This window comes from Coregonus lavaretus, assembly GCF_964263955.1.
Source record: "Coregonus lavaretus genome assembly, contig: HAP1_SCAFFOLD_365, whole genome shotgun sequence".
NCBI lineage: Eukaryota > Metazoa > Chordata > Actinopteri > Salmoniformes > Salmonidae > Coregonus > Coregonus lavaretus.
This window is the reverse complement of record NW_028158526.1, coordinates 130,405-157,835: the sequence shown is the minus strand read 5'-3', so window position 1 is coordinate 157,835 and position 27,431 is coordinate 130,405. Positions and strand designations below refer to the sequence as shown.

General features: G+C 45.1%; 1 protein-coding gene across 1 annotated transcript in view; it reads right to left on the bottom strand.

The window, feature by feature from the left end:
- Nucleotides 1-27,431, bottom strand: part of nhsa (Nance-Horan syndrome a (congenital cataracts and dental anomalies)) — a gene marked incomplete at its 5' end in the record, with an annotated part of 194,478 nt that overhangs the window by 54,696 nt on the left and 112,351 nt on the right. The window contains 2 exons of the mRNA XM_084198091.1: nt 4,844-4,975; nt 21,096-21,279. Coding sequence (XP_084054217.1) covers nt 4,844-4,975; nt 21,096-21,279 — 316 coding nt within the window. The remainder of the gene's footprint in view (nt 1-4,843; nt 4,976-21,095; nt 21,280-27,431) is intronic.

The window sequence follows — 27,431 nt, the reverse complement described above, 5'->3', positions numbered from 1 at the left end:
AGTAACCTAGTCCTACTCCTGACCGGTCACTTAGTAACCTAGTCCTGACCGGTCACTTAGTAACCTAGTCCTACTCCCGACTGGTCACTTAGTAACCTAGTCCTACTCCCGACTGGTCACTTAGTAACCTAGTCCTACTCCTGACCGGTCACTTAGTAACCTAGTCCTACTCCTGACCGGTCACTTAGTAACCTAGTCCTGACCGGTCACTTAGTAACCTAGTCCTACTCCCGACTGGTCACTTAGTAACCTAGTCCTACTCCCGACTGGTCACTTAGTAACCTAGTCCTACTCCTGACCGGTCACTTAGTAACCTAGTCCTGACCGGTCACTTAGTAACCTAGTCCTACTCCCGACTGGTCACTTAGTAACCTAGTCCTACTCCCGACTGGTCACTTAGTAACCTAGTCCTACTCCTGACCGGTCACTTAGTAACCTAGTCCTACTCCTGACCGGTCACTTAGTAACCTAGTCCTACTCCTGACTGGTCACTTAGTAACCTAGTCCTACTCCCTACCGGTCACTTAGTAACCTAGTCCTACTCCCGACTGGTCACTTAGTAACCTAGTCCTACTCCCGACCGGTCACTTAGTAACCTAGTCCTACTCCCGACCAGTCACTTAGTAACCTAGTCCTACTCCCGACCGGTCACTTAGTAACCTAGTCCTAGTCCTGACCGGTCACTTAGTAACCTAGTCCTACTCCTGACCGGTCACTTAGTAACCTAGTCCTACTCCCGACCGGTCACTTAGTAACCTAGTCCTACTCCTGACCGGTCACTTAGTAACCTAGTCCTACTCCTGACCGGTCACTTAGTAACCTAGTCCTGACCGGTCACTTAGTAACCTAGTCCTACTCCTGACCGGTCACTTAGTAACCTAGTCCTACTCCCGACTGGTCACGTTGTACAGCGCCATATGTTCCTAACGGAAACCCTGAGGCCTACATGGGCTACTGTAAAATACATTTTCGTTTGTCTTGCAATAGAAACCCCATAATATTAATCTATTTAATCAAGCTAAACTTCTAACAGTATAAACAGCACATCAAATACTATAATAATTTACAAACAAATTATAATCAATCCCATATAGTCTGTTCTAACAAAAAAGGTTTTAAAGTCTCTAGTACAGTCAATATTACAAACAGTCAAATGCATTTGTGAATTCAATCGCTTTAGCTGATATGTTGCGGTTTATTCATTGTTTAAAATACTTGGTCTTTTACCAAATAGGGCTATCTTCTGTATACTCCCCCTACCTTGTCACAACACAACTGATTGGCTCAAACACATTCCACAAATTAACTTTTAAGAAGGCACACCTGTTAATTGAAATGCATTCCAGGTGACTACCTCATGAAGCTGGTTGAGAGAATGCCAAGGGTGTGCAAAGCTGTCATCAAGGCAAAGGGTGGATATTTGAAGAATCTCAAATATAAAATATATTTTGATTTGATAAACACTTTTTTGGTTACTACATGATTCCATATGTGTTATGTCATAGTTTTGAAGTCTTCACTATTATTCTACAATGTAGAAAATAGTAAAAATTAAGAAAAACCCTTGAATGAGTAGGTGTTCTAAAACGTTTGACCGGTAGTGTACCTAGGTCTATAAACAGGGTTAGGGTTAAACATACTGCACCTAGGTCTATAAACAGGGTTAGGGTTAAACATACTGCACCTAGGTCTATAAACAGGGTTAGGGTTAAACATACTGCACCTAGGTCTATAAACAGGGTTAGGGTTAAACATACTGCACCTAGGTCTATAAACAGGGTTAGGGTTAAACATACTGCACCTAGGTCTATAAACAGGGTTAGGGTTAAACATACTGCACCTAGGTCTATAAACAGAAGAGGTGTTATTTTCTTTCCAAATCACTTGAGTGTGCTGTCTCTGATCAACTTTCTTGTTATTCCTCTTAGAATGATCTTAATAATATAATAATATGCCATTTAGCAGACGCTTTTACCCAAAGCGACTTACAGTCATGCGTGCATACATTTTTGTGTATGGGTGGTCCCGGGGATCGAACCCACTACCTTGGCGTTACAAGCGCCGTGCTCTACCAGTTGAGCTACAGAGGACCATCTTCTTGACCCTAACCAGTCAGGGTTCAAGACGAGTCACTCAACCGAGACTGCTCTTCTCTGTGTCACGGAGGTTCTCCGCACTGCCAAAGCTGACTCTCTCTCCTCTGTTCTCATCCTCCTACATCTATCCGCTGCCTTCTACACCCTGAACCATCAGATCCTCCTCTCCACCCTCTCAGGGCTGATCCTCCTCTCCACCCTCTCAGGGCTGATCCTCCTCTCCATCCTCTCAGGGCTGATCCTCCTCTCCACCCTCTCAGGGCTGATCCTCCTCTCCACCCTCTCATGGCTGATCCTCCTCTCCACCCTCTCAGGGCTGATCCTCCTCTCCACCCTCTCAGGGCTGATCCTCCTCTCCACCCTCTCAGGGCTGATCCTCCTCTCCACCCTCTCAGGGCTGATCCTCCTCTCCACCCTCTCAGGGCTGATCCTCCTCTCCACCCTCTCAGGGCTGATCCTCCTCTCCACCCTCTCAGGGCTGATCCTCCTCTCCACCCTCTCAGGGCTGATCCTCCTCTCCATCCTCTCATGGCTGATCCTCCTCTCCACCCTCTCAGGGCTGATCCTCCTCTCCACCCTCTCAGGGCTGATCCTCCTCTCCACCCTCTCAGGGCTGATCCTCCTCTCCACCCTCTCAGGGCTGATCCTCCTCTCCACCCTCTCAGGGCTGATCCTCCTCTCCACCCTCTCATGGCTGATCCTCCTCTCCACCCTCTCAGGGCTGGGTGTCTCAGGCTCTGCACACTCTTGGATTGCATCCTATCCTGGCAGGCCGCTCCTACCAGGTGACGTGGAGAGGATCTGTGTCTGCACCACGTACTCTCACTACTGGTGTCCCCCAGGGCTCGGTTCTAGGCCCTCTCCTCTTCTCTCTATACACCAAGTCACTCGGCTCTGTCATATCCTCACCTGGTCTCTCCTATCATCGCTATGCGGATGACACTCAACTACTTTTCTCCTTCCCCCCTTCTGACACCCAGGTGGCGACACGCATCTCTGCGTGCCTGGTAGATATCTCAACTTGGATGTCGGCCCACCACCTCAACCTCATCAAGACGGAACTGCTCTTCCTCCCCGGGAAGGCCTGCCCACTTAAAGACCTCTTCATCACGGTTGACAACTCCACAGTGTCGCCCTCCCAGGGTTCAAAGAACCTTGGCGTGACCCTGGACAACACCCTGTCGATCTCTGCAAACATCAAAGCAGTGACTCTCTCCTGCAGGTTCATGATCTACAACATCTGTAGAGTACGACCCTACCTCACACAGGATGCGGCACAGGTCCTAATCCAAGCACTTGTCCTCTCCCATCTTGACTGCTGCAACTCTCTGTTGGCTGGGCTCCCCGCTTGTGCCATCAAACCCCTGTAACTTATCCAGAACGCTGCAGCCTGCCTGGTGTTCAACCTTCCCAAGTTCTCTCATGTCACCCCGCTCCTCCGCCCACTCCACTGGCTTCCAGTTGAAGCTCTCATCCACTATTAGACCATGGTGCTTACCTATGGAGCAGCAAGAGGAACTGCCCCTCCCTACCTTCAGGCTATGCTCCAACCCTACACCCCAACCAGAGCCCCTATCTTCAGGCTATGCTCAAACCCTACACCCCAACCAGAGCCCCTATCTTCAGGCTATGCTCAAACCCTACACCCCAACCAGAGCCCCTATCTTCAGGCTATGCTCAAACCCTACACTCCAACCAGAGCCCCTATCTTCAGGCTATGCTCAAACCCTACACCCCAACCAGAGCCCCTATCTTCAGGCTATGCTCAAACCCTACACTCCAACCAGAGCACTCCGTTCTGCCACCTCTGGTCTCTCAGCCCTCCAACCCTCCACCCCAACCCGAGCCCCTATCTCCAGGCTATGCTCCAACCCTACACCCCAACCAGAGCACTCCGTTCTGCCACCTCTGGTCTCTCAGCCCTCCAACCCTCCACCCCAACCCGAGCCCCTATCTCCAGGCTATGCTCCAACCCTACACCCCAACCAGAGCACTCCGTTCTGCCACCTCTGGTCTTTCGGCCCTCCCACCCCTATGAGAGGGCAGCTCCCACTCAGCCCAGTCCAAGCTCTTCTCTGTCCTGGCACCCCAATGGTGGAACCAGCTTCCCCCTGACGCTAGGACAGCAGAGTCCCTGGCCATCTTCATAAAGCACCTGAAACCCCGCCTCTTCAAATAGTATCTCAAATAATTCCCCTCCTCACCCGAAAATAAATAAATAATTATAATGATCCTGAACCAACACTTGTACTTGACACAGCAGCCCCTCCCTCCCCACCCCCGACTTTGCTGATAACTATTTAGAGGAAACATGTACTTACTATCTGACTGTGATATGTGGTTGATATGTGGTTGATATGTGGTTGATATGTGGTTGATATGTGGTTGATATGTAGCTATTTTAAGACGAATGCACTAACTGTAAGTCGCTCTGGAAAACAGCATCTGCTAATGACTGAAATGTAAATGTAAAATGTTAGGGTTCAAGGTTAGGGCTGAAATGAGTCATACCTAGGTCTATAAACAGGAGAGGTGGTAGGGTTCAAGGTTAGGGCTGAAATTAGTCATACCTAGGTCTATAAACAGGAGAGGTGGTAGGGTTCAAGGTTAGGGCTGAAATTAGTCATACCTAGGTCTATAAACAGGAGAGGTGGTAGGGTTCAAGGTTGGGGCTGAAATTAGTCATACCTAGGTCTATAAACAGGAGAGGTGGTAGGGTTCAAGGTTAGGGCTGAAATGAGTCATACCTAGGTCCTGCTGAACTCTTCTAGGAATCCCGATGACAGTCTTCCGTCTCCTCAGCTTCCTCCTCCTCTGAAGTACGGACTGAGAGTGGACTGGCGAGCAGCGCACACTAGCGTCTCTGTGGAACTGAACCCCTGCAGAAAAGAGCAGAGACACAAGACGTGAGAAACCTTTATATATTAGTGACGGCAGCAAAGCAGCAAAGCCCTCTCCTCTTTTTCTCACACTGAAGCAAGCAGAGATGTATCGATTTATCTATCAACAGGAAAATATAGATTCATGTTACTGCAATCTATCTATCAACAGGAAAATATAGATTCATGTTACTGCAATCTATCTATCAACAGGAAAATATAGATTCATGTTACTGCAATCTATATATTCATGTTACTGTCTTCTATAGATTCATGTTACTGTCATCTATATATTCATGTTACTGTCATCTATATATTCATGTTACTGTCATCTATAGATTCATGTTACTGTCATCTATAGATTCATGTTACTGTCATCTATAGATTCATGTTACTGTCATCTATAGATTCATGTTACTGTCATCTATATATTCATGTTACTGTCATCTATATATTCATGTTACTGTCATCTATAGATTAATGTTACTGTCATCTATATATTCATGTTACTGTCATCTATAGATTAATGTTACTGTCATCTATAGATTAACGTTACTGTCATCTATATATTAATGTTACTGTCATCTATAGATTAATGTTACTGTCATCTATAGATTCATGTTACTGTCATCTATAGATTAACGTTACTGTCATCTATAGATTAATGTTACTGTCATCTATAGATTAATGTTACTGTCATCCATAGATTCACATTACTGTCATCTATAGATTAATGTCACTGTCATCTATAGATTAATGTTACTGTCATCCATAGATTCATGTTACTGTCATCTATAGATTCATGTTACTGTCATCTATAGATTAACGTTACTGTCATCTATAGATTAATGTTACTGTCATCTATAGATTAATGTTACTGTCATCTATAGATTCATGTTACTGTCATCCATAGATTCACGTTACTGTCATCTATAGATTCACGTTACTGTCATCTATATATTAATGTTACTGTCATCTATATATTCATGTTACTGTCATCTATATATTCATGTTACTGTCATCTATAGATTCATGTTACTGTCATCTATAGATTCATGTTACTGTCATCTATAGATTCATGTTACTGTCATCTATAGAATATAATTATGTTTCTGCCACCAATAGATTAACACTACTGTCATCCATAGATTAATGCAACTGTCATCTATAGATTCATGTTACTGTCATCTATAGATTCATGTTACTGTCATCTATAGATTAATGTTACTGTCATCTATAGAATATAATTATGTTACTGCCACCAATAGATTAACACTACTGTCATCCATAGATTAATGCAACTGTCATCTATAGATTCATGTTACTGTCATCTATAGATTAATGTTACTGTCATCTATAGAATATAATTATGTTACTGCCACCAATAGATTAACACTACTGTCATCCATAGATTAATGCAACTGTCATCTATAGATTCATGTTACTGTCATCTATAGATTCATGTTACTGTCATCTATAGATTCATGTTACTGTCATCTATAGATTAATGTTACTGTCATCTATAGATTCATGTTACTGTCATCTATAGATTCATGTTACTGTCATCCATAGATTAATGCAACTGTCATCTATAGATTCATGTTACTGTCATCTATAGATTAATGTTACTGTCATCTATAGAATATAATTATGTTACTGCCACCAATAGATTAACACTACTGTCATCCATAGATTAATGCAACTGTCATCTATAGATTCATGTTACTGTCATCTATAGATTCATGTTACTGTCATCTATAGATTCATGTTACTGTCATCTATAGATTAATGTTACTGTCATCTATAGATTCATGTTACTGTCATCTATAGATTCACGTTACTGTCATCCATAGATTCACGTTACTGTCATCTATAGATTCACGTTACTGTCATCTATATATTAATGTTACTGTCATCTATATATTCATGTTACTGTCATCTATATATTCATGTTACTGTCATCTATAGATTCATGTTACTGTCATCTATAGATTCATGTTACTGTCATCTATAGATTAACGTTACTGTCATCTATAGATTAATGTTACTGTCATCTATAGATTCATGTTACTGCCATCTATAGATTCATGTTACTGCAATCTATAGAATATAATTGTTACTGCCATTTATAGATGAATGTTACTGCAATCTCAAATCAAATCAAATCAAATGTTATTTGTCAAATACACGTGTTTAGCAGATGTTATTGCAGGTGTAGTGAAATGCTTGTGCTTCTAGCTCCGACAGTGCAGTAATATCTAACAATTTCACAACACATACCCAATACAGTAATCCCTCGTTTATCGCGGGGGTTACGTTCCGAAAATGACCCGCGATAAGTGAAATCCGCGAAATAGAAAACTTTTTTTTTTTACAATTAGCAACTATTACATGTATACAAATACAGTGACTCACGTGTAGGCCGTTTCACTGCTCTTCAGACTGGGCCGCTGCATCCTGACTGCGCTCTGCAGTGTTCTCTTCTTCTGAAGCCCGCGGTGCAGGTGTGTTTGTTCGGGAGAAGAACATAGTGATAGGCAGCTGTTGTCGCTCTTTTTTCTTCTTTGCAAAAAGATCCTTGTACACCGACATGCCACCATCGATTACGTTGGAGAACTGTAATGAACGGCTCATCAAAGGGTCCCATTCCTCAGCTACTCGCTTAAGTTCAGTGGCCATTCGCACCATGGTTGCTAAGCGACCAAGCGTTAGTCCTTCCTCCTCATCTCTCGTGTCCTCTTCTCCCTCTTCTCTTTCATCGTCGCTTTGTGGCTTTGTCATTTACCTTCCCTTAGCATGTCCAGAAGTTTAACTTTATCTGAGATAGGTAGCATCTTCCGCCGTTTGGGCCCATCCGCAGGTGCTTTTGTCGGTCCAGGCCGTTTCGTCGACATTATGGGTTTAGGAGATGTTCGAAATTACAAGATAATTTGGCCAACTTAATGTAAATTTGCCAAGCTGTTTTATGTACGTACACATAACTGCACGAGACGACAAAATGATAGCACAATTCGTAGCATGTTTTGATACAAGAAGCGGGAGTGAGTTTTTAGCGAATCAGAATGCAGAGCACAATGCACCAAAAAAAAAAAAATGCATTATGAAAATCCGCGAAATAGCGAATCCGCGATAAGTGAACCGCGAAGTGGCGAGGGATCACTGTACACACAAAAAAGTAAGGAATGGGATTTAAGAATATATACATATATGGACGAGCGATGTCAGAGCGGTATGGACTAAGATACAGTAGAATATTATAAAATAGAATGCAGTATATACATATGAGATGAGTAGTCCAAGATATGGAAACATTATTAAAGTGACTAGTGTTCCATTTCTTAAAGTGGCCAGTGAGTTCAATAGGCAGCAGCAGCCTCTAATGTGCTAGTGATGGCTATTTAACAGTCTGATGGCCTTGAGATAGAAGCTGTTTTTCAGTCTCTCGGTCCCAGCTTTGATGCACCTGTACTGACCTCGCCTTCTGGACGATAGCGGGGTGAACAGGCAGTGGCTCGGGTGGTTGATGTCCTTGATGATCTTTTTGGCCTTCCTGTGACATCGGGTGCTGTATGTGTCTTGGAGGGCGGGTAGTTTGCCCCCGGTGATGCGTTCGGCAGACCGCACCACCCTCTGGTGAGCCCTGCGGTTGCAGGCGGTGCAGTTGCCGTACCAGGCGGTGATACAGCCCGACAGGATGCTCTCAATTGTGCATCTGTAAAAGTTTGTGAGGGTTTTAGGTGATAAGCCACATTTCTTCAGCCTCCTGAGGTTGAAGAAGCTCAGTTGCGCCTTCTTCACCACACTGTCTGCGTGGCTGAACCATTTCAGTTTGTCGGTGATGTGTACGCCAAGGAACTTCAAGCTTTCCACCTTCTCCACTGCGGTCCCGTCGATGTGGATAGGGGGGTGCACCCTCTGCTGTTTCCTGAAGTCCACGATCATCTCCTTTGTTTTGTTGACGTTGAGTGAGAGGTTATTTTCCTGGCACCACACTCCCAGAGCCCTCACCTCCTCCCTGTAGGCGGTCTCGTCATTGTTGGTAATCAAGCCTACTACTGTTGTGTCGTCTGCAAACTTGATAATTGAGTTGGAGGCGTGCTTGGCCACGCAGTCATGGGTGAACAGGGAGTACAGGAGGGGGCTGAGCACACACCCTTGTGGGGCCCCAGTGTTGAGGATCAGCGAAGTGGAGATGTTGTTTCCTACATTCACCACCTGGGGGGCGGGGTTCAGACCCAGGGCCTCGAGCTTAATGATGAGCTTGGAGGTTACCATGGTGTTGAATGCTGAGCTGTAGTCAATGAATAGCATTCTCACGTAGGTGTACCTCTTGTCCAGGTGGGAAAGGGCAGTGTGGAGTGCAATAGAGATTGCATCATCTGTGGATCTGTTGGGGCGGTATTGTGAATGTTGACCTGCTTAAAAGTCTTACTCACATCGGCTACGGAGAGCGTGATCACATAGTCATCCGGAACAGCTGGTGCTCTCATGCATGCTTCAGTGTTGCTTGCCTCAAAGCGAGCATAGAAGTGATTTAGCTCGTCTGGTAGGCTTGTGTCACTGGGCAGCTCGCGGCTGTGCTTCCCTTTGTAGTCTGTAATAGTTTTCAAGCCCTGCCACATCCGACGAGCGTCAGAGCAGGTGTAGTACGATTCAATCTTAGTCCTGTATTGACTCTTTGCCTGTTTGATGGTTCGTCGGAGGGCATAGCGGGATTTCTTATAAGCGTCCGGGTTAGAGTCCCGCTCCTTGAAAGAGGCAGCTCTACCCTTTAGCTCAGTGTGGATGTTTCCTGTAATCCATGGCTTCTGGTTGGGGTATGTACGTACGGTCACTGTGGGGACGACATCATCGATGCACTTATTGATGAAGCCAGTGACTGATGTGGTGTACTCCTCAATGCCATCGGAAGAATCCCGGAACATATTCCAGTCTGTGCTAGCAAAACAGTCTTGTAGCTTAGCATCTGCGTCATCTGACCACTTTTTTTATTAACCGAGTCAATGGTGCTTCCTGCTTTAGTTTTTGCTTATAAGCAGGAATCAGGAGGATAGAGTTATGGTCAGATTTGCCAAATGGAGGGCGAGGGAGAGCCTCTGTGTGTGGAGTAAAGGTGGTCTAGAGTTTTCTTTCCCTCTGGTTGCACATTTAATATGCTGGTAGAAATGAGGTAGAATGGATTTAAGTTTCCCTGCATTAAAGTCCCCGGCCACTAGGAGCGCTGCCTCTGGATGAGCGTCTTCCTGTTGACTTATGGCCTTATACAGTTCATTCAGTGCAATCTTAATGCCAGCATTGGTTTGTTGTGGTAAATAGACAGCTATGAAAAATATAGATGAAAACTCTCTTGGTAAATAGTGTGGTCTACAGCTTATCATGAGATACTCTACCTCAGGCGAGCAAAACTTAGAGACTTCCTTAGTATTTGATTTTGTGCACCAGCTGTTGTTTACAAATATACACAGACCACCACCCCTTGTCTTACCGGAGTCAGCCGTTCTATCCTGCCGATGTAGCGTATAGCCCGCTAGCTATATGTTGTCCATGTCTTCGTTCAGCCACGACTCGGTGAAACATAAGATATTACAGTTTTTAATTTCCCGTTGGTAGGATAACCGTAATCTTAGGTCAGCCAATTTATTCTCAAATGATTGAAGATTGGCTAATAGGATTGATGGAAGAGGCAGTTTACTTGCTCGCCGTCGGATCCTTACAAGGCACCCCGATCTACGTCCACGATATCTCCGTCTCTTCCTCATGCGAATGACAGGGATTTGGGCCTTGTCTGGTGTCCGTAGGATATCCTTTGCAGCCGCCTCGTTGAAGAAAAAAATATTCGTCCAATACGAGGTGAGTAATCGCTGTCCTGATATCCAGAAGCTCTTTTTGGTTATAAGAGACGATGGCAGAAACATTATGTACAAAATAAATTACAAATAACGCGGAAAAACACACATTATAGTACAATTGGTTAGAGGGCTGTAAAACGGCAGCCATCTTCTCCGGCGCCATTATCATCAAGGCAAAGATCTGGAGAAGGGTACCAAAACATTTCTGCAGCATTGAAGGTCCCCAAGAACACAGTGGCCTCCATCATTCTTAAATGGAAGAAGTTTGGAACTACCAAGACTCTTCCTAGAGTTGGCCACCCAGCCAAACTGAGCTATCGGGGGAGAAGGGCCTTGGTCAGGGAGGTGACCAAGAACCCGATGGTCACTCTAACAGAGCTCTAGAGTTCCTCTGTGGAGATGGGAGAACCTTCCAGAAGGACAACCATCTCTACAGCACTCCACCAATCAGGCCTTTATGGTAGAGTGGCCATGACAGCCCACTTGGAGTTTGCCAAAAGGCACCTAATGACTCTCAGACCATGAGAAACAAGATTATCTGGTCTGATGACACCAAGATTGAACAAAAACCTGCTCCAGAGCGCTCAGGACCTCAGACTGGGACGAAGGTTCATCTTCCAAAAGGACAAAAACCCTAAGCACACAGCCAAGACAATGCAGAAGTGGCTTCAGAACAAATCTCAATGTCCTTGAGTAGCCCAGCCAGAGCCCGGACTTGAACCCGATCGAACATCTCTGGAGAAAATAGCTGTGCAGCGATGCTCCCCATCCAACCTGACAGAGCTTGAGAGGATCAGCAGAGAAGAATGGGAGAAACTCCCCAAATACAGGTGGGCCAAGCTTGTAGCGTCATACCCAAGAAGACTCGGGGCTGTAATCGCTGCCAAAGGTGCTTCAACAAAGTACTGAGTAAAGGGTCTAAATACTTATGTAAATGTTATAATTGGAATACATTTGCAAAAAGTTATAAAACCTATTTTCGCTTTCTTATTATGGGGTATTGTGTGTAGATTGATGAGGGGGAAAAAACAATTTAATCAATTTGAGAATAAGCCTGTAACGTAACAAAATGTGGAAAAGGTCAAGGGGTCTGAATACTGTAGATCTTCAATATAAGAATCACTACAAAACTTATTGTATGACCTCTTATACGCTATATTAGGCCCAGCCTTTGGAACTTTGGTTTTCCTAGATATGGCTACTATATTGTGATCACTACATCTGATGGATCTGGATACTGCTTTAGAGCAGATTTCTGCAGCATTAGTAAAGATATGATCAATACATGTGGATGATTTCATTCCTGTGCTGTTTATAAATACCCTGGTAGGCTGACTGATAACCTGAACCAGGTTGCAGGCACTAGTTACAGTTTGAATATTTTTCTTGAGTGGGCAGCTTGATGAAAGCCAGTCAATATTTAGGTCACCCAGAAAATAGATTCAATAGATTCATGTTACTGCCATCTATAGTGAAGCTGCCATCTATAGTGAAGCTGCCATCTATAGTGAAGCTGCCATCTATAGTGAAGCTGCCATCTATAGTGAAGCTGCCATCTATAGTGAAGCTGCCATCTATAGTGAAGCTGCCATCTACAGCGAAGCTGCCATCTATAGTGAAGCTGCCATCTACAGTGAAGCTGCCATCTACAGTGAAGCTGCCATCTACAGCGAAGCTGCACTTCTCAAATAGTGGAAGTACAGGTAAGATACTTGACCACTCACAAGCTTTGATGTTTATAACTACTTATCACAGGGAATATATAGTTTACAAATAGAACAGAAAACATAGGATGGTAAATTATAACCAGGTTAAAGTAAGATGATATTGCAACAACTAAAAACACTGACCACATTTTACAGTATACAGTATCATGTGTCTCTGTCTCTCTCTGTGTATCCATGTCTCTCTCTGTGTCTCTGTGCACTCTCTGTGCACTCTCTGTCTCCGTGTCTCCCTGTCTCCCTGTCTCCCTGTCTCCCTGTCTCCGTGTCTCCCTGTCTCCGTGTCTCCCTGTCTCCCTGTCTCCGTGTCTCCCTGTCTCCGTGTCTCCCTGTCTCCCTGTCTCCGTGTCTCCCTGTCTCCGTGTCTCCCTGTCTCCGTGTCTCCCTGTCTCCGTGTCTCCCTGTCTCCCTGTCTCCGTGTCTCCCTGTCTCCGTGTCTCCCTGTCTCCCTGTCTCCGTGTCTCCCTGTCTCCGTGTCTCCCTGTCTCCGTGTCTCCCTGTCTCCGTGTCTCCCTGTCTCCCTGTCTCCCTGTCTCCCTGTCTCCGTGTCTCCGTGTCTCCCTGTCTCCCTGTCTCCGTGTCTCCCTGTCTCCGTGTCTCCCTGTCTCCGTGTCTCCGTGTCTCCGTGTCTCCCTGTCTCCGTGTCTCCCTGTCTCCCTGTCTCCCTGTGTCTCCCTGTGTCTCCCTGTGTCTAGTTGTGCTGTTTCTCTCTCTCTCTCTCTCTCTCTACTTCATGACTATCATGTGACTAGAGACTGCTCTTTCAGCTCCACATTATTACAGCTCTTTGCTGTTCAGTTTCTGCCTCAACACTCTGCCTCAGCCCTGTTGGCTCCAGATCTCTGAGACGCTACGCAACTCGCAGTAAATAAATCTCAACAGGCCTTTTAACCATTCTAATGGGACTAATTGGCATTCATGAAGCAGTATCTTGCCTCTACCCTCACTGGCACAAACAGACCAATTCAGACAGCCAGAAGGCCCTGGCTGCTGTTAACCATAACTTGCCCATTGTAACATCATTCTGAGGGACAACGTCTATCATTGTGTTATGCTGTGCATGTACAGTTGAAGTCGTAAGTTTACATACACCTGAGCCAAATTCATTTAAACTCAGTTTTTCACAATTCCTGACATTTAATCCTAATAACAATTCTCTGTCTTAGGTCAGTTAGGATCATCACTTTATTTTAAGAATGTGAAATGTCAGAATAATAGTAGAGAGAATGATTTATTTCAGCTTTTATTTCTTTCATCACATTCCCAGTAGGTCAGAAGTTTACATACACTCAATTAGTATTTGGTAGCATTGCCTTTAAATTGTTTAACTTGGGTCAAACGTTTCGGGTAGCCTTCCACAAGCTTCCCGCAATAAGTTGGGTGAATTTTGGCCCATTCCTCCTGACAGAGCTGGTGTAACTGAGTCAGGTTTGTAGGCCTCCTTGCTCGCACATGCTTTTTCAGTTCTGCCCACAAATGTTCTATAGGATTGAGGTCAGGGCTTTGTGATGGCCACTCCAATACCTTGACTTTGTTGCCCTTAAACCATTTTGCCACAACTTTGGAAGTATGCTTGGGGTCATTGTCCATTTGGAAGATCCATTTGCGACCAAGCTTTAACTTCCTGACTGATGTCTTGAGATGTTGCTTCAATATATCCACGTAATTTTCCTTCCTCATGATGCCATCTATTTTGTGAAGTGCACCAGTCACTCCTGCAGCAAAGCAGCCCCACAGCATGATGCTGCCACCCCCGTGCTTCACGGTTGGGATGGTGTTCTTCGGCTTGCAAGCAACCCCCTTTTTCCTCCAAACATAACGATGGTCATTGTGGCCAAACAGTTCTATTTTTGTTTCATCAGACCAGAGGACATTTCTCCAAAAAGTACGATATTTGTCCCCATGTGCAGTTGCAAACCGTAGTCTGGCTTTTTTATGGCGGTTTTGGAGCAGTGGCTTCTTCCTTGCTGAGTGGCCTTTCAGGTTATGTCGATATAGGACTCATTTTACTATGGATATAGATACTTTTGTACCCGTTTCCTCCAGCATCTTCACAAGGTCCTTTGCTGTTGTTCTGGGATTGATTTGCACTTTTCGCACCAAAGTACGTTCATCTCTAGGAGACAGAACGCGTGTCCTTCCTGAGCGGTATGACGGCTGCGTGGTCCCATGGTGTTTATACTTGCGTACTATTCTTTGTACAGATGAACGTGGTACCTTCAGGCGTTTGGAAATTCCTCCCAAGGATGAACCAAACTTGTGGAGGTTTCTGTTTTTTTTCCTGAAGTCTTGGCTGATTTCTTTTGATTTTCCCATGATGTCAAGCAAAGAGGCACTGAGTTTGAAGGTAGGCCTTGAAATACATCCACAGGTACACCTCCAATTGACTCAGATGATGTCAATTAGCCTATCAGAAGCTTCTAAAGCCATGACATCATTTTCTGGTATTTTCCAAGCTGTTTAAAGGCACAGTCAACTTAGTGTATGTAAACTTCTGACCCACTGGAATTGTGATACAGTGAATTATAATTGAAATAATCTGTCTGTAAACAATTATTGGAAAAATTACTTGCACAAAGTAGATGTCCTAACCGACTTGCCAAAACTATAGTTTGTTAAAAATAAATGTGTGAAGTGGTTGAAAAACAAGTTTTAATGACTCCAACCTAAGTGTTTGTAAACTTCCCACTTCAACTGTATTTCCTGCTTTGTTGCTCAGAAGCTGCATGGATATAAATCATTGAAGTTAAATATAAAGAAACAAGTCAAAGCCTGTTAGATAACTATTGTTAAAGGATAAATATCAGCTCTGTGTTTTACTAGGATTTGGATTTGTATTTATTAGGGATCCCCATTAGCTGCTGCCAAATGTTTAATACCACCATACAACAATATCACAATGTGTGCGTATGCATGTATCTATACCCTTGTGTGTGTCTCTTCACAGTCCCTGTTGTTCCATAAGATGTATTTTTTACCTGTTTTTTTTTATCTTGCATCAGTTACCTGATGTGGAATAGAGTTCCATGTAGTCATGGCTCTATGTAGTACTGTGCGCCTCCCATAGTCTATTCTGGACTTGGGGACTGTGAAGAGACCTCTGGTGGCATGTCTTGTGGGGTATGCATGGGTGTCTGAGCTGTTTGATAGTAGTTTAAACAGACAGCTCGGTACATTCAGCTTGTCAACACCTCTTACAAAAACAAGTAGTGATGAAGTAAATCTCTCTTCCAGGAGAGATTGACATGCATATTATTAATGTTAGTGCTCTGTGTACATCTAAAGGCCAGCCGTGCTGCCATGTTCTAAGCCAATTGCAATTTTCCCAAGTCCCTCTTTGTGGCACCTGACCACACTACTGAACAGTAGTCCAGGTGCAACAAAACTACGGCCTGTAGGACCTGCCTTGTTGATAGTGTTGTTAAGGCAGAGCAGAGCTTTATTATGGACAGACTTCTCCCCATCTTAGCTACTGTTGTATCAATATGCTTTGACCATGACAGTCTACAATCCAGGGTTACTCCAAGCAGTTTAGTCTCCTCAATTTCCACATTATTCATTACGACATGTAGTTGAGGTTTAGGGTTTAGTGAATGATTTGACCCAAATACAATGCTTTTAGTTTTAGAAATATTCAGGACTAACTTATTCCTTGAAATACTTTATATAAATATTCAGACCCTTTCCTCAGTACTTTGTTGAAGCACCTTTGGCAGCGATTACAGCCTCGAGTCTTCTTGGGTATGACGCTACAAGCTTGGCACACCTGTATTTGGGGAGTTTCTCCCATTCTTCTCTGCAGATCCTCTCAAGCTCTGTCAGGTTGGATGGGGAGCGTCGCTGCACAGTTATTTTCAGGTTTCTCCAGAGATTGTCGATCGGGTTCAAGTCTGGGCTCTGGCTGGGCCACTCAAGGACATTCAGAGACTTGTCCCGAAGCCACTCCTGCATTGTCATGGCTGTGTGCTTAGGGTTGTTGTCCTGTTGGAAGGTGAACCTTTGCCCCAGTTGGAGGTCCTGAGCAGTCTGGAGCAGGTTTTCATCAAGGATCTCTCTGTACTTTGTTCCGTTCAACTTTGCCTCGATCCTGACTAGTCTCCCAGTCCCTGCTGCTGAAAAACATCCCCACAATTTGATGCTACCACCACCATGCTTCACCGTAGGGATGGTGCCAGGTTTCCTCCAGACGTGACACTTGGCATTCAGGCCAAAAAGTTCAATCTTGGTTTCATTAGACCAGAGAATCTTGTTTCTCATGGTCTGAGAATCTTTAGGAGCGGCTTCCGTCTTGCCACTCTACCATAAAGGTCTGATTGGTGGAGTGCTGCAGATAGTGATGCTATAATACAGTATGGTGACAGGTGGAGACAGTATAACCAGGGGTAGTGATGCTATAATACAGTATGGTGACAGGTGGAGACAGTATAACCAGGGGTAGTGATGCTATAATACAGTATGGTGACAGGTGGAGACAGTATAACCAGGGGTAGTGATGCTATAATACAGTATGGTGACAGGTGGAGACAGTATAACCAGGGGTAGTGATGCTATAATACAGTATGGTGACAGGTGGAGACAGTATAACCAGGGGTAGTGGTGCTATAATACAGTATGGTGACAGGTGGAGACAGTAACAGACAGTATAACCAGGGGTAGTGATGCTATAATACAGTATGGTGACAGGTGGAGACAGTATAACCAGGGGTAGTTATGTTATAATACAGTATGGTGACAGGTGGAGACAGGTGGAGACAGTATAACCAGGGGTAGTTATGCTATAATACAGTATGGTGACAGGTGGAGACAGTATAACCAGGGGTAGTGATGCTATAATACAGTATGGTGACAGGTGGAGACAGTATAACCAGGGGTAGTGATGCTATAATACAGTATGGTGACAGGTGGAGACAGTATAACCAGGGGTAATGATGCTATAATACAGTATGGTGACAGGTGGAGACAGTATAACCAGGGGTAGTGATGCTATAATACAGTATGGTGACAGGTGGAGACAGTATAACCAGGGGTGGTGGTGCTATAATACAGTATGGTGACAGGTGGAGACAGTATAACCAGGGGTAGTGATGCTATAATACAGTATGGTGACAGGTGGAGACAGTATAACCAGGGGTAGTGATGCTATAATACAGTATGGTGACAGGTGGAGACAGTATAACCAGGGGTAGTGGTGCTATAATACAGTATGGTGACAGGTGGAGACAGTAACAGACAGTATAACCAGGGGTAGTGATGCTATAATACAGTATGGTGACAGGTGGAGACAGTATAACCAGGGGTAGTGGTGCTATAATACAGTATGGTGACAGGTGGAGACAGTAACAGACAGTATAAACAGGGGTAGTGATGCTATAATACAGTATGGTGACAGGTGGAGACAGTATAACCAGGGGTAGTGATGCTATAATACAGTATGGTGACAGGTGGAGACAGTATAACCAGGGGTAGTGATGCTATAATACAGTATGGTGACAGGTAGAGACAGTATAACCAGGGGTAGTGGTGCTATAATACAGTATGGTGACAGGTGGAGACAGTAACAGACAGTATAACCAGGGGTAGTGGTGCTATAATACAGTATGGTGACAGGTGGAGACAGTATAACCAGGGGTAGTGATGCTATAATACAGTATGGTGACAGGTGGAGACAGTATAACCAGGGGTAGTGATGCTATAATACAGTATGTTGACAGGTGGAGACAGTATAACCAGGGGTAGTGGTGCTATAATACAGTATGGTGACAGGTGGAGACAGTATAACCAGGGGTAGTGATGCTATAATACAGTATGGTGACAGGTGGAGACAGTATAACCAGGGGTAGTGATGCTATAATACAGTATGGTGACAGGTGGAGACAGTATAACCAGGGGTAGTGATGCTATAATACAGTATGGTGACAGGTGGAGACAGTATAACCAGGGGTAGTGGTGCTATAATACAGTATGGTGACAGGTGGAGACAGTATAACCAGGGGTAGTGATGCTATAATACAGTATGGTGACAGGTGGAGACAGTATAACCAGGGGTAGTGATGCTATAATACAGTATGGTGACATGTGGAGACAGTATAACCAGGGGTAGTGGTGCTATAATACAGTATGGTGACAGGTGGAGACAGTAACAGACAGTATAACCAGGGGTAGTGGTGCTATAATACAGTATGGTGACAGGTGGAGACAGTATAACCAGGGGTAGTGATGCTATAATACAGTATGGTGACAGGTGGAGACAGTATAACCAGGGGTAGTGGTGCTATAATACAGTATGGTGACAGGTGGAGACAGTATAACCAGGGGTAGTGGTGCTATAATACAGTATGGTGACAGGTGGAGACAGTATAACCAGGGGTAGTGATGCTATAATACAGTATGGTGACAGGTGGAGACAGTATAACCAGGGGTAGTGGTGCTATAATACAGTATGGTGACAGGTGGAGACAGTAACAGACAGTATAACCAGGGGTAGTGGTGCTATAATACAGTATGGTGACAGGTGGAGACAGTAACAGACAGTATAACCAGGGGTAGTGGTGCTATAATACAGTATGGTGACAGGTGGAGACAGTATAACCAGGGGTAGTGATGCTATAACACAGTATGGTGACAGGTGGAGACAGTATAACCAGGGGTAGTGATGCTATAATACAGTATGGTGACAGGTGGAGACAGTATAACCAGGGGTAGTGGTGCTATAATACAGTATGGTGACAGGTGGAGACAGGTGGAGACAGTATAACCAGGGGTAGTGGTGCTATAATACAGTATGGTGACAGGTGGAGACAGGTGGAGACAGTATAACCAGGGGTAGTGGTGCTATAATACAGTATGGTGACAGGTGGAGACAGTATAACCAGGGGTAGTGATGCTATAATACAGTATGGTGACAGGTGGAGACAGGTGGAGACAGTATACCCAGGGGTAGTGATGCTATAATACAGTATGGTGACAGGTGGAGACAGTATAACCAGGGGTAGTGATGCTATAATACAGTATGGTGACAGGTGGAGACAGTATAACCAGGGGTAGTGGTGCTATAATACAGTACGGTGACAGGTGGAGACAGTATAACCAGGGGTAGTGGTGCTATAATACAGTATGGTGACAGGTGGAGACAGTAACAGACAGTATAACCAGGGGTAGTGGTGCTATAATACAGTATGGTGACAGGTGGAGACAGTATAACCAGGGGTAGTGGTGCTATAATACAGTATGGTGACAGGTGGAGACAGTAACAGACAGTATAACCAGGGGTAGTGATGCTATAATACAGTATGGTGACAGGTGGAGACAGTAACAGACAGTATAACCAGGGGTAGTGATGCTATAATACAGTATGGTGACAGGTGGAGACAGTAACAGACAGTATAACCAGGGGTAGTGATGCTATAATACAGTATGGTGACAGGTGGAGACAGTATAACCAGGGGTAGTGATGCTATAATACAGTATGGTGACAGGTGGAGACAGTATAACCAGGGGTAGTGATGCTATAATACAGTATGGTGACAGGTGGAGACAGTATAACCAGGGGTAGTGGTGCTATAATACAGTATGGTGACAGGTGGAGACAGTAACAGACAGTATAACCAGGGGTAGTGGTGCTATAATACAGTATGGTGACAGGTGGAGACAGTAACAGACAGTATAACCAGGGGTAGTGATGCTATAATACAGTATGGTGACAGGTGGAGACAGTATAACCAGGGGTAGTGGTGCTATAATACAGTATGGTGACAGGTGGAGACATGTGGAGACAGTATAACCAGGGGTAGTGATGCTATAATACAGTATGGTGACAGGTGGAGACAGTATAACCAGGGGTGAAAGTAGAATTCACTTCCTTCCACTACGGACCTCCTATATGCTGCACGTGCACCAAATCCTTTTATGGGCCTAATCATATAATTCCATATAGAATCCCCATTAATTCAACAGGATCTCTGTGGGCCTAGTCGTAAAGATTTGTCATTTAACTGTACAAAATGTGTTACCTTTTATTGTGGCATGAACACAACAAGTCATGATGTTTTCATCTGATTGTCAAACAATCACTTCACAGGTCTCCTTTACTAGACTACTCACTCACCTTCATCCACTCAACAGGCAACATGGCAGTGTTCTCATCGAACCACTTCATCCACTCAGCCTCCAAACAGTGGAGGCAACATGGCAGTGTTCTCATCGAACCACTTCATCCACTCAGCCTCCAAACAGTGGAGGCAACATGGCAGTGTTCTCATCGAACCACTTCATCCACTCAGCCTCCAAACAGTGGAGGCAACATGGCAGTGTTCTCATCGAACCACATCGCATTTTAGAGTGGAGGCTATGCCACCTGTTTCATGCCTCTGACATGCGGTAATGACTCTGACATGCGGTAATGACTCTGACATGCGGTAATGACTCTGACATGCGGTAATGACTCTGACAAGACCTCTGAAAACAACACACAGGTCAAGTGGGCCCTGGTCAAAGGTAGAGTACCATGTTGGATGCATTCACAGGGTTAAGAAGCTGCATGGTATTTACCTGTGACGTTAATTGGGATGACGCAGGATGTGATGACTTGTGAGTCTCTCTTCATCCTCTCCTGAGGTGTGGGCAGTGGGAGAACTCTGGACCAGTTAGTCTGCTTGTCCAGCGTGGAGGGAACGTTAGGGACAGGGTGCCGGGGTCGTTGGCCAAGACGCTCAGGGTCAGAGGGAGTACCAGCCTGGAACAGAGAGACAGTAAGTGGTGGTTACGGTTAGGGTCAGGGGTTGAAGGTTAGGGTCAGGGGTTGAAGGTTAGGGTCAGGGGTTGACGGTTAGGGTCAGGGGTTGACGGTTAGGGTCAGGGGTTGACGGTTAGGGTCAGGGGTTAAAGGTTAGGGTCAGGGGTTGAAGGTTGAAGGTTAGGGTCAGGGGTTGAAGGTTAGGGTCAGGGGTTGAAGGTTAGGGTCAGGGGTTGATTAGGGTCAGGGGTTGATTAGGGTCAGGGGTTGAAGGTTAGGGTCAGTGGTTGAAGGTTAGGGTCAGTGGTTGAAGGTTAGGGTCAGGGGTTGAAGGTTAGGGTCAGGTGTTGATTAGGGTCAGGGGTTGACGGTTAGGGTCAGGGGTTGAAGGTTAGGGTCAGTGGTTGAAGGTTAGGGTCAGTGGTTGAAGGTTAGGGTCAGGGGTTGACGTTAGGGTCAGGGGTTGAAGGTTAGGGTCAGGGGTTGAAGGTTAGGGTCAGGGGTTGAAGGTTAGGGTCAGTGGTTGAAGGTTAGGGTCAGTGGTTGAAGGTTAGGGTCAGGGGTTGACGGTTAGGGTCAGGGGTTGACGGTTAGGGTCAGGGGTTGAAGGTTAGGGTCAGGGGTTGGTTAGGGTCAGGGGTTGAAGGTTAGGGTCAGGGGTTGAAGGTTAGGGTCAGGGGTTGAAGTTTAGGGTCAGGGGTTGAAAATTAGGGTCAGGGGTTGACGGTTAGGGTCAGGGGTTGACGGTTAGGGTCAGTGGTTGACGGTTAGGGTCAGGGGTTGAAGGTTAGGGTCAGGGGTTGAAGGTTAGGGTCAGGGGTTGAAGGTTAGGGTCAGGGGTTGATTAGGGTTATGTTAAGGTTACTATAGCTGGGTTACAGCAGAGTTACATGCAGAGGGTTAGGGTTATTTTCATTGGTCCATATAGTGATTGAATAAAAACATTATCACAGTTAGTAGTATCCTACAACATGCACAAAGACAACATTTCAACTATCTATAAAACATTTTTACTTCATGCAGGGCCAAAACCTGAGACAGAGAACCATAACACACAAACACATTAATTGAGCTTCATGTGATGCACAACACATTTAGGTCTGGCATTGGAAGACAGTTCCTCCACAGTCAGAGGATCATCAGACAGACAGAACACTACAGGAAAAGGTATCAAGAGGGATAGATGTACTGTATGTAACTGATATACAGGGAGGGAAAAAAGTATTTGATCCCCTGCTGATTTTGTACGTTTGCCCACTGACAAAGAAATGATCAGTCTATAATTTTAATGGTAGGTTTATTTGAACAGTGAGAGACAGAATAACAAAAAAATCCAGAAAAACTCATGTCAAAAATGTTATAAATTGATTTGCATTTTAATGAGGGAAATAAGTATTTGACCCCCTCTAAAACAGAAAGATTTCTGGCTCCCAGGTGTCTTTTATACAGGTAACGAACTGAGATTAGGAGCACACTCTTAAAGGGAGTGCTCCTAATCTCAGTTTGTTACCTGTATAAAAGACATCTGTCCACAGAAGCAATCAATCAGATTCCAAACTCTCCACCATGGCCAAGACCAAAGAGCTCTCCAAGGATGTCAGGGACAAGATTGTAGACCTACACAAGGCTGGAATGGGCTACAAGACCATCGCCAAGCAGCTTGGTGAGAAGGTGACAACAGTTGGTGCGATTATTCGCAAATGGAAGAAACACAAAAGAACTGTCAATCTCCCTCGGCCTGGGGCTCCATGCAAGATCTCACCTCGTGGAGTTGCAATGATCATGAGAACAGTGAGGAATCAGCCCAGAACTACACGGGAGGATCTTGTCAATTATTTCAAAGCAGCTGGGACAATTGTCACCAAGAAAACAATTGGTAACACACTACGCCGTGAAGGACTGAAATCCTGCAGCGCACGCAAGGTCCCCCTGCTCAAGAAAGCACATATACAGGCCCGTCTGAAGTTTGCCAATGAACATCTGAATGATTCAGAGAACTGGGTGAAAGTGTTGTGGTCAGATGAGACCAAAATGGAGCTCTTTGGCATCAACTCAACTCACCGTGTTTGGAGGAGGAGGAATGCTGCCTATGACCCCAAGAACACCATCCCCACCGTCAAACATGGAGGTGGAAACATTATGCTTTGGGGGTGTTTTTCTGCTAAGGGGACAGGACAACTTCACCGCATCAAAGGGATGATGGACGGGGCCATGTACAGTCAAATCTTGGGTGAGAACCTCCTTCCCTAAGCCAGGGCATTGAAAACGGGTCGTGGATGGGTATTCCAGCATGACAATGACCCAAAACACACGGCCAAGGCAACAAAGGAGTGGCTCAAGAAGAAGCACATTAAGGTCCTGGAGTGGCCTAGCCAGTCTCCAGACCTTAATCCCATAGAAAATCTGTGCAGGGAGCTGAAGGTTCGAGTTGCCAAACGTCAGCCTCGAAACCTTAATGACTTGGAGAAGATCTACAAAGAGGAGTGGAACAAAATCCCTCCTGAGATGTGTGCAAACCTGGTGGCCAACTACAAGAAACGTCTGACCTCTGTGATTGCCAACAAGGGTTTTGCCACCAAGTACTAAGTCATGTTTTGCAGAGGGGTCAAATACTTATTTCCCTCATCAATTTATAACATTTTTGACATGCGTTTTTCTGCATTTTGTTGTTGTTATTCTGTCACTCACTGTTCAAATAAACATACCATTAAAATTATAGACTGATCATGTCTTTTTTTTTTTTTTTTTTTTACCAAGATGGCGAAGTAGTGCAGTCCTGTTTCTGTCGTGTGTCTGTAAATAGCCTGTAAATACCCTGTTTTTTTTGTATTTTTCGTACATATTTCCCTATCAGACTTTTCATCCTTCTACAAAATATACTTTCCTGCAACCCGCCTCACTCAATGTGGAACGGATTCTATTTTTGACTTACCTTTATCTAGAATCTAGAATCTCCAGTTGAAACTAGCTAGCCAGCTAACTAGCTACTTGCTATTAGCCACAGCTAGCGGTGTTTCACCCAAAACATTGGATTTTTTTCCGCGGGATTAATTTTAATCATTGGACATTGATCACCGGATATTCGGCCAGTCTGCACAGCGCGTTATCGACCCAGATCATATCAGTTTTTCTGCCGGAATCACTGAATCACTGGACCTTTAACTCCGGATTCATCGCTACCAGCTGGCTACAACAAAACGGACGCTGTGGTCTGGCTAATCATCCTGAGCTAGGCCCATCTCCCGGCTATCTACCTCTCTGTCAACCGGACGGGACCACCTAGTGTTGACACGAAGCCCCGCCGATCCTACACGACTGGTCTGCCGACGAAATCGTCTGATGTGGTTACGACGTTAACCACGAAGATTCCATCCATCGGCTAGCCCTGGCCCGCTAGCACACGCTATCCGTGGCCTCTTACTCACTAAACTGAACTAGCTACTGAACTAGCTACTTGCTATTAGCCACAGCTAGCGGTGTTTCACCCAAAACATTGGATTTTTTTCCGCGGGATTAATTTTAATCATTGGACATTGATCACCGGATATTCGGCCAGTCTGCACAGCGCGTTATCGACCCAGATCATATCAGATTTTCCGCCGGAATCACTGAATCACTGGACCTTTAACTCCGGATTCATCGCTACCAGCTGGCTACAACAAAACGGACGCTGTGGTCTGGCTAATCATCCTGAGCTAGGCCCATCTCCCGGCTATCTACCTCTCTGTCAACCGGACGGGACCACCTAGTGTTGACACGAAGCCCCGCCGATCCTACACGACTGGTCTGCCGACGAAATCGTCTGATGTGGTTACGACGTTAACCACGAAGATTCCATCCATCTGCTAGCCCTGGCCCGCTAGCACACGCTATCCGTGGCCTCTTACTCACAAGTGCTTCACCACCGGACCTTATGATAACTCAGCTATACAGCTGATATCTGCTGGACTGTTCCTTTTTACGGTACTACATCCTGTTTATGTTTAGCCTCAGCCCAAACATGGTTAGTTTATTGTTGTTTCGGTTATTTCTAATTGTACTATATCACTGTAGACCCCCCAGCCTAGCTAAACCTGCCTTAGATAGCTCCTTTGTCCCTCCCCCCATACACTCAGAGACCGACTCAATTGATGCCTCTAGAGATACTATCTCTTTCATTGTTACCCAACGCTTAGGTTTACCTCCACTTTACTCATATCCTTCCATATCCTTGTCTGTACATAATGCCCTGAATCTTTTCTATAACACCCGGAAATCTGCCCCCTTTATTCTATGTACCCAACGCACTAGAATACCAGTTCTTAAAGCCTTTAGCCGTATCCTTATTCTAGTCCTCCTCTGTTCCTCTGGTGATGTAGAGGCTAACCCAGGCCCTGCAGCCCTCAGTATCACTCCTACTCCCCAGGCGCTATCATTTGATGACTTCTGTAATCGCAAAAGTCTTGGTTTCTTGCACATAAATATCAGAAGTCTACTTCCTAAGTTTGAGTTATTCACTGCGTTAGCACACTCTGCCAACCCTGATGTTCTAGCAGTGTCTGAATCCTGGCTCAGGAAGGCCACCAAAAATTCTGAAATTTCCATCCCCAACTATAACATTTTCCGTCTAGATAGAACTGCCAAAGGGGGTGGAGTTGCAATCTACTGTAGAGATAGCCTGCAGAGCTCCATCATACTATCCAGGTCTGTGCCCAAACAGTTTGAGCTTCTACTTCTAAAAATCCACCTTTCCAGAAATAAGTCTCTCACTGTTGCCGCTTGCTACAGACCCCCCTCAGCCCCCAGCTGTGCCCTGGACACCATATGTGAATTGATTGCCCCCCATTTATCCTCAGAGTTTGTACTGCTTGGTGACCTAAATTGGGATATGCTTAATACCCCAGCCATCCTACAATCCAAGCTAGATGCCCTCAACCTCACGCAAATTATCAACGAACCTACCAGGTACAACCCTAAATCCGTAAACATGGGTACCCTCATAGATATCATCCTGACTAACATACCCTCTAAATACACCTCAGCTGTCTTCAACCAGGATCTCAGCGATCACTGCCTTATTGCCTGCGTCCGTAACGGGTCCGCGGTCAAACGACCACCCCTCATCACTGTCAAACGCTCCCTAAAACACTTTAGCGAGGAGGCCTTCCTAATTGACCTGGCCCAGGTATCCTGGATGGATATAGATCTCATTCCGTCAGTAGAGGATGCCTGGTTGTTCCTTAAAAGTAATTTCCTCTCAATCTTAAATAAACATGCCCCATTCAAAAAATACAGAACTAAGAACCGATATAGCCCCTGGTTCTCCTCAGACTTGACTGCCCTTGACCAGCACAAAAACATCCTGTGGCGTACAGCATTAGCATCAAATAGCCCCCGCGATATGCAACTTTTCAGGGAAGTTAGGAACCAATATACACAAGCAGTCAGGAAAGCAAAGGCTAACTTTTTCAAAAAGAAATTTGCATCCTGTAGCACTAACTCCAAAAAGTTTTGGGACACTGTAAAGTCCATGGAGAATAAGAGCACTTCCTCCCAGCTGCCCACTGCACTGAGGCTAGGAAACACTATCACCACCGATAAATCTACAATAATCGAGAATTTCAACAAGCATTTTGCTACAGCTGGCCATGCTTTCCATCTGGCTACCACTAACCCGGCCACCAACTCTGCACCCTCTGCTGCAACTTGCCCATGCCCCCCCCGCTTCTCCTTCACACAAATTCAGACAGCTGATGTTTTGAAAGCGCTGCAAAATCTGGACCCCTACAAATCAGCTGGGCTAGACAATCTGGACCCCTTCTTTCTAAAACTAGCCGCCGAAATTGTCGCAACCCCTATTACTAGTCTGTTCAACCTCTCTTTCATAACGTCTGAGATCCCCAGAGATTGGAAAGCTGCCGCGGTCATCCCCCTCTTCAAAGGGGGTGACACTCTAGATCCAAACTGCTACAGACCTATATCCATCCTGCCCTGCCTTTCGAAAGTATTCGAAAGCCAAGTTAACAAACAGATCATCGACCATTTCGAATACCACCGTACCTTCTCCGCTATGCAATCCGGTTTCCGAGCTGGTCACGGGTGCACTTCAGCCACGCTCAAGGTCCTAAACGATATTATAACCGCGATTGATAATAGACAGTACTGTGCAGCCG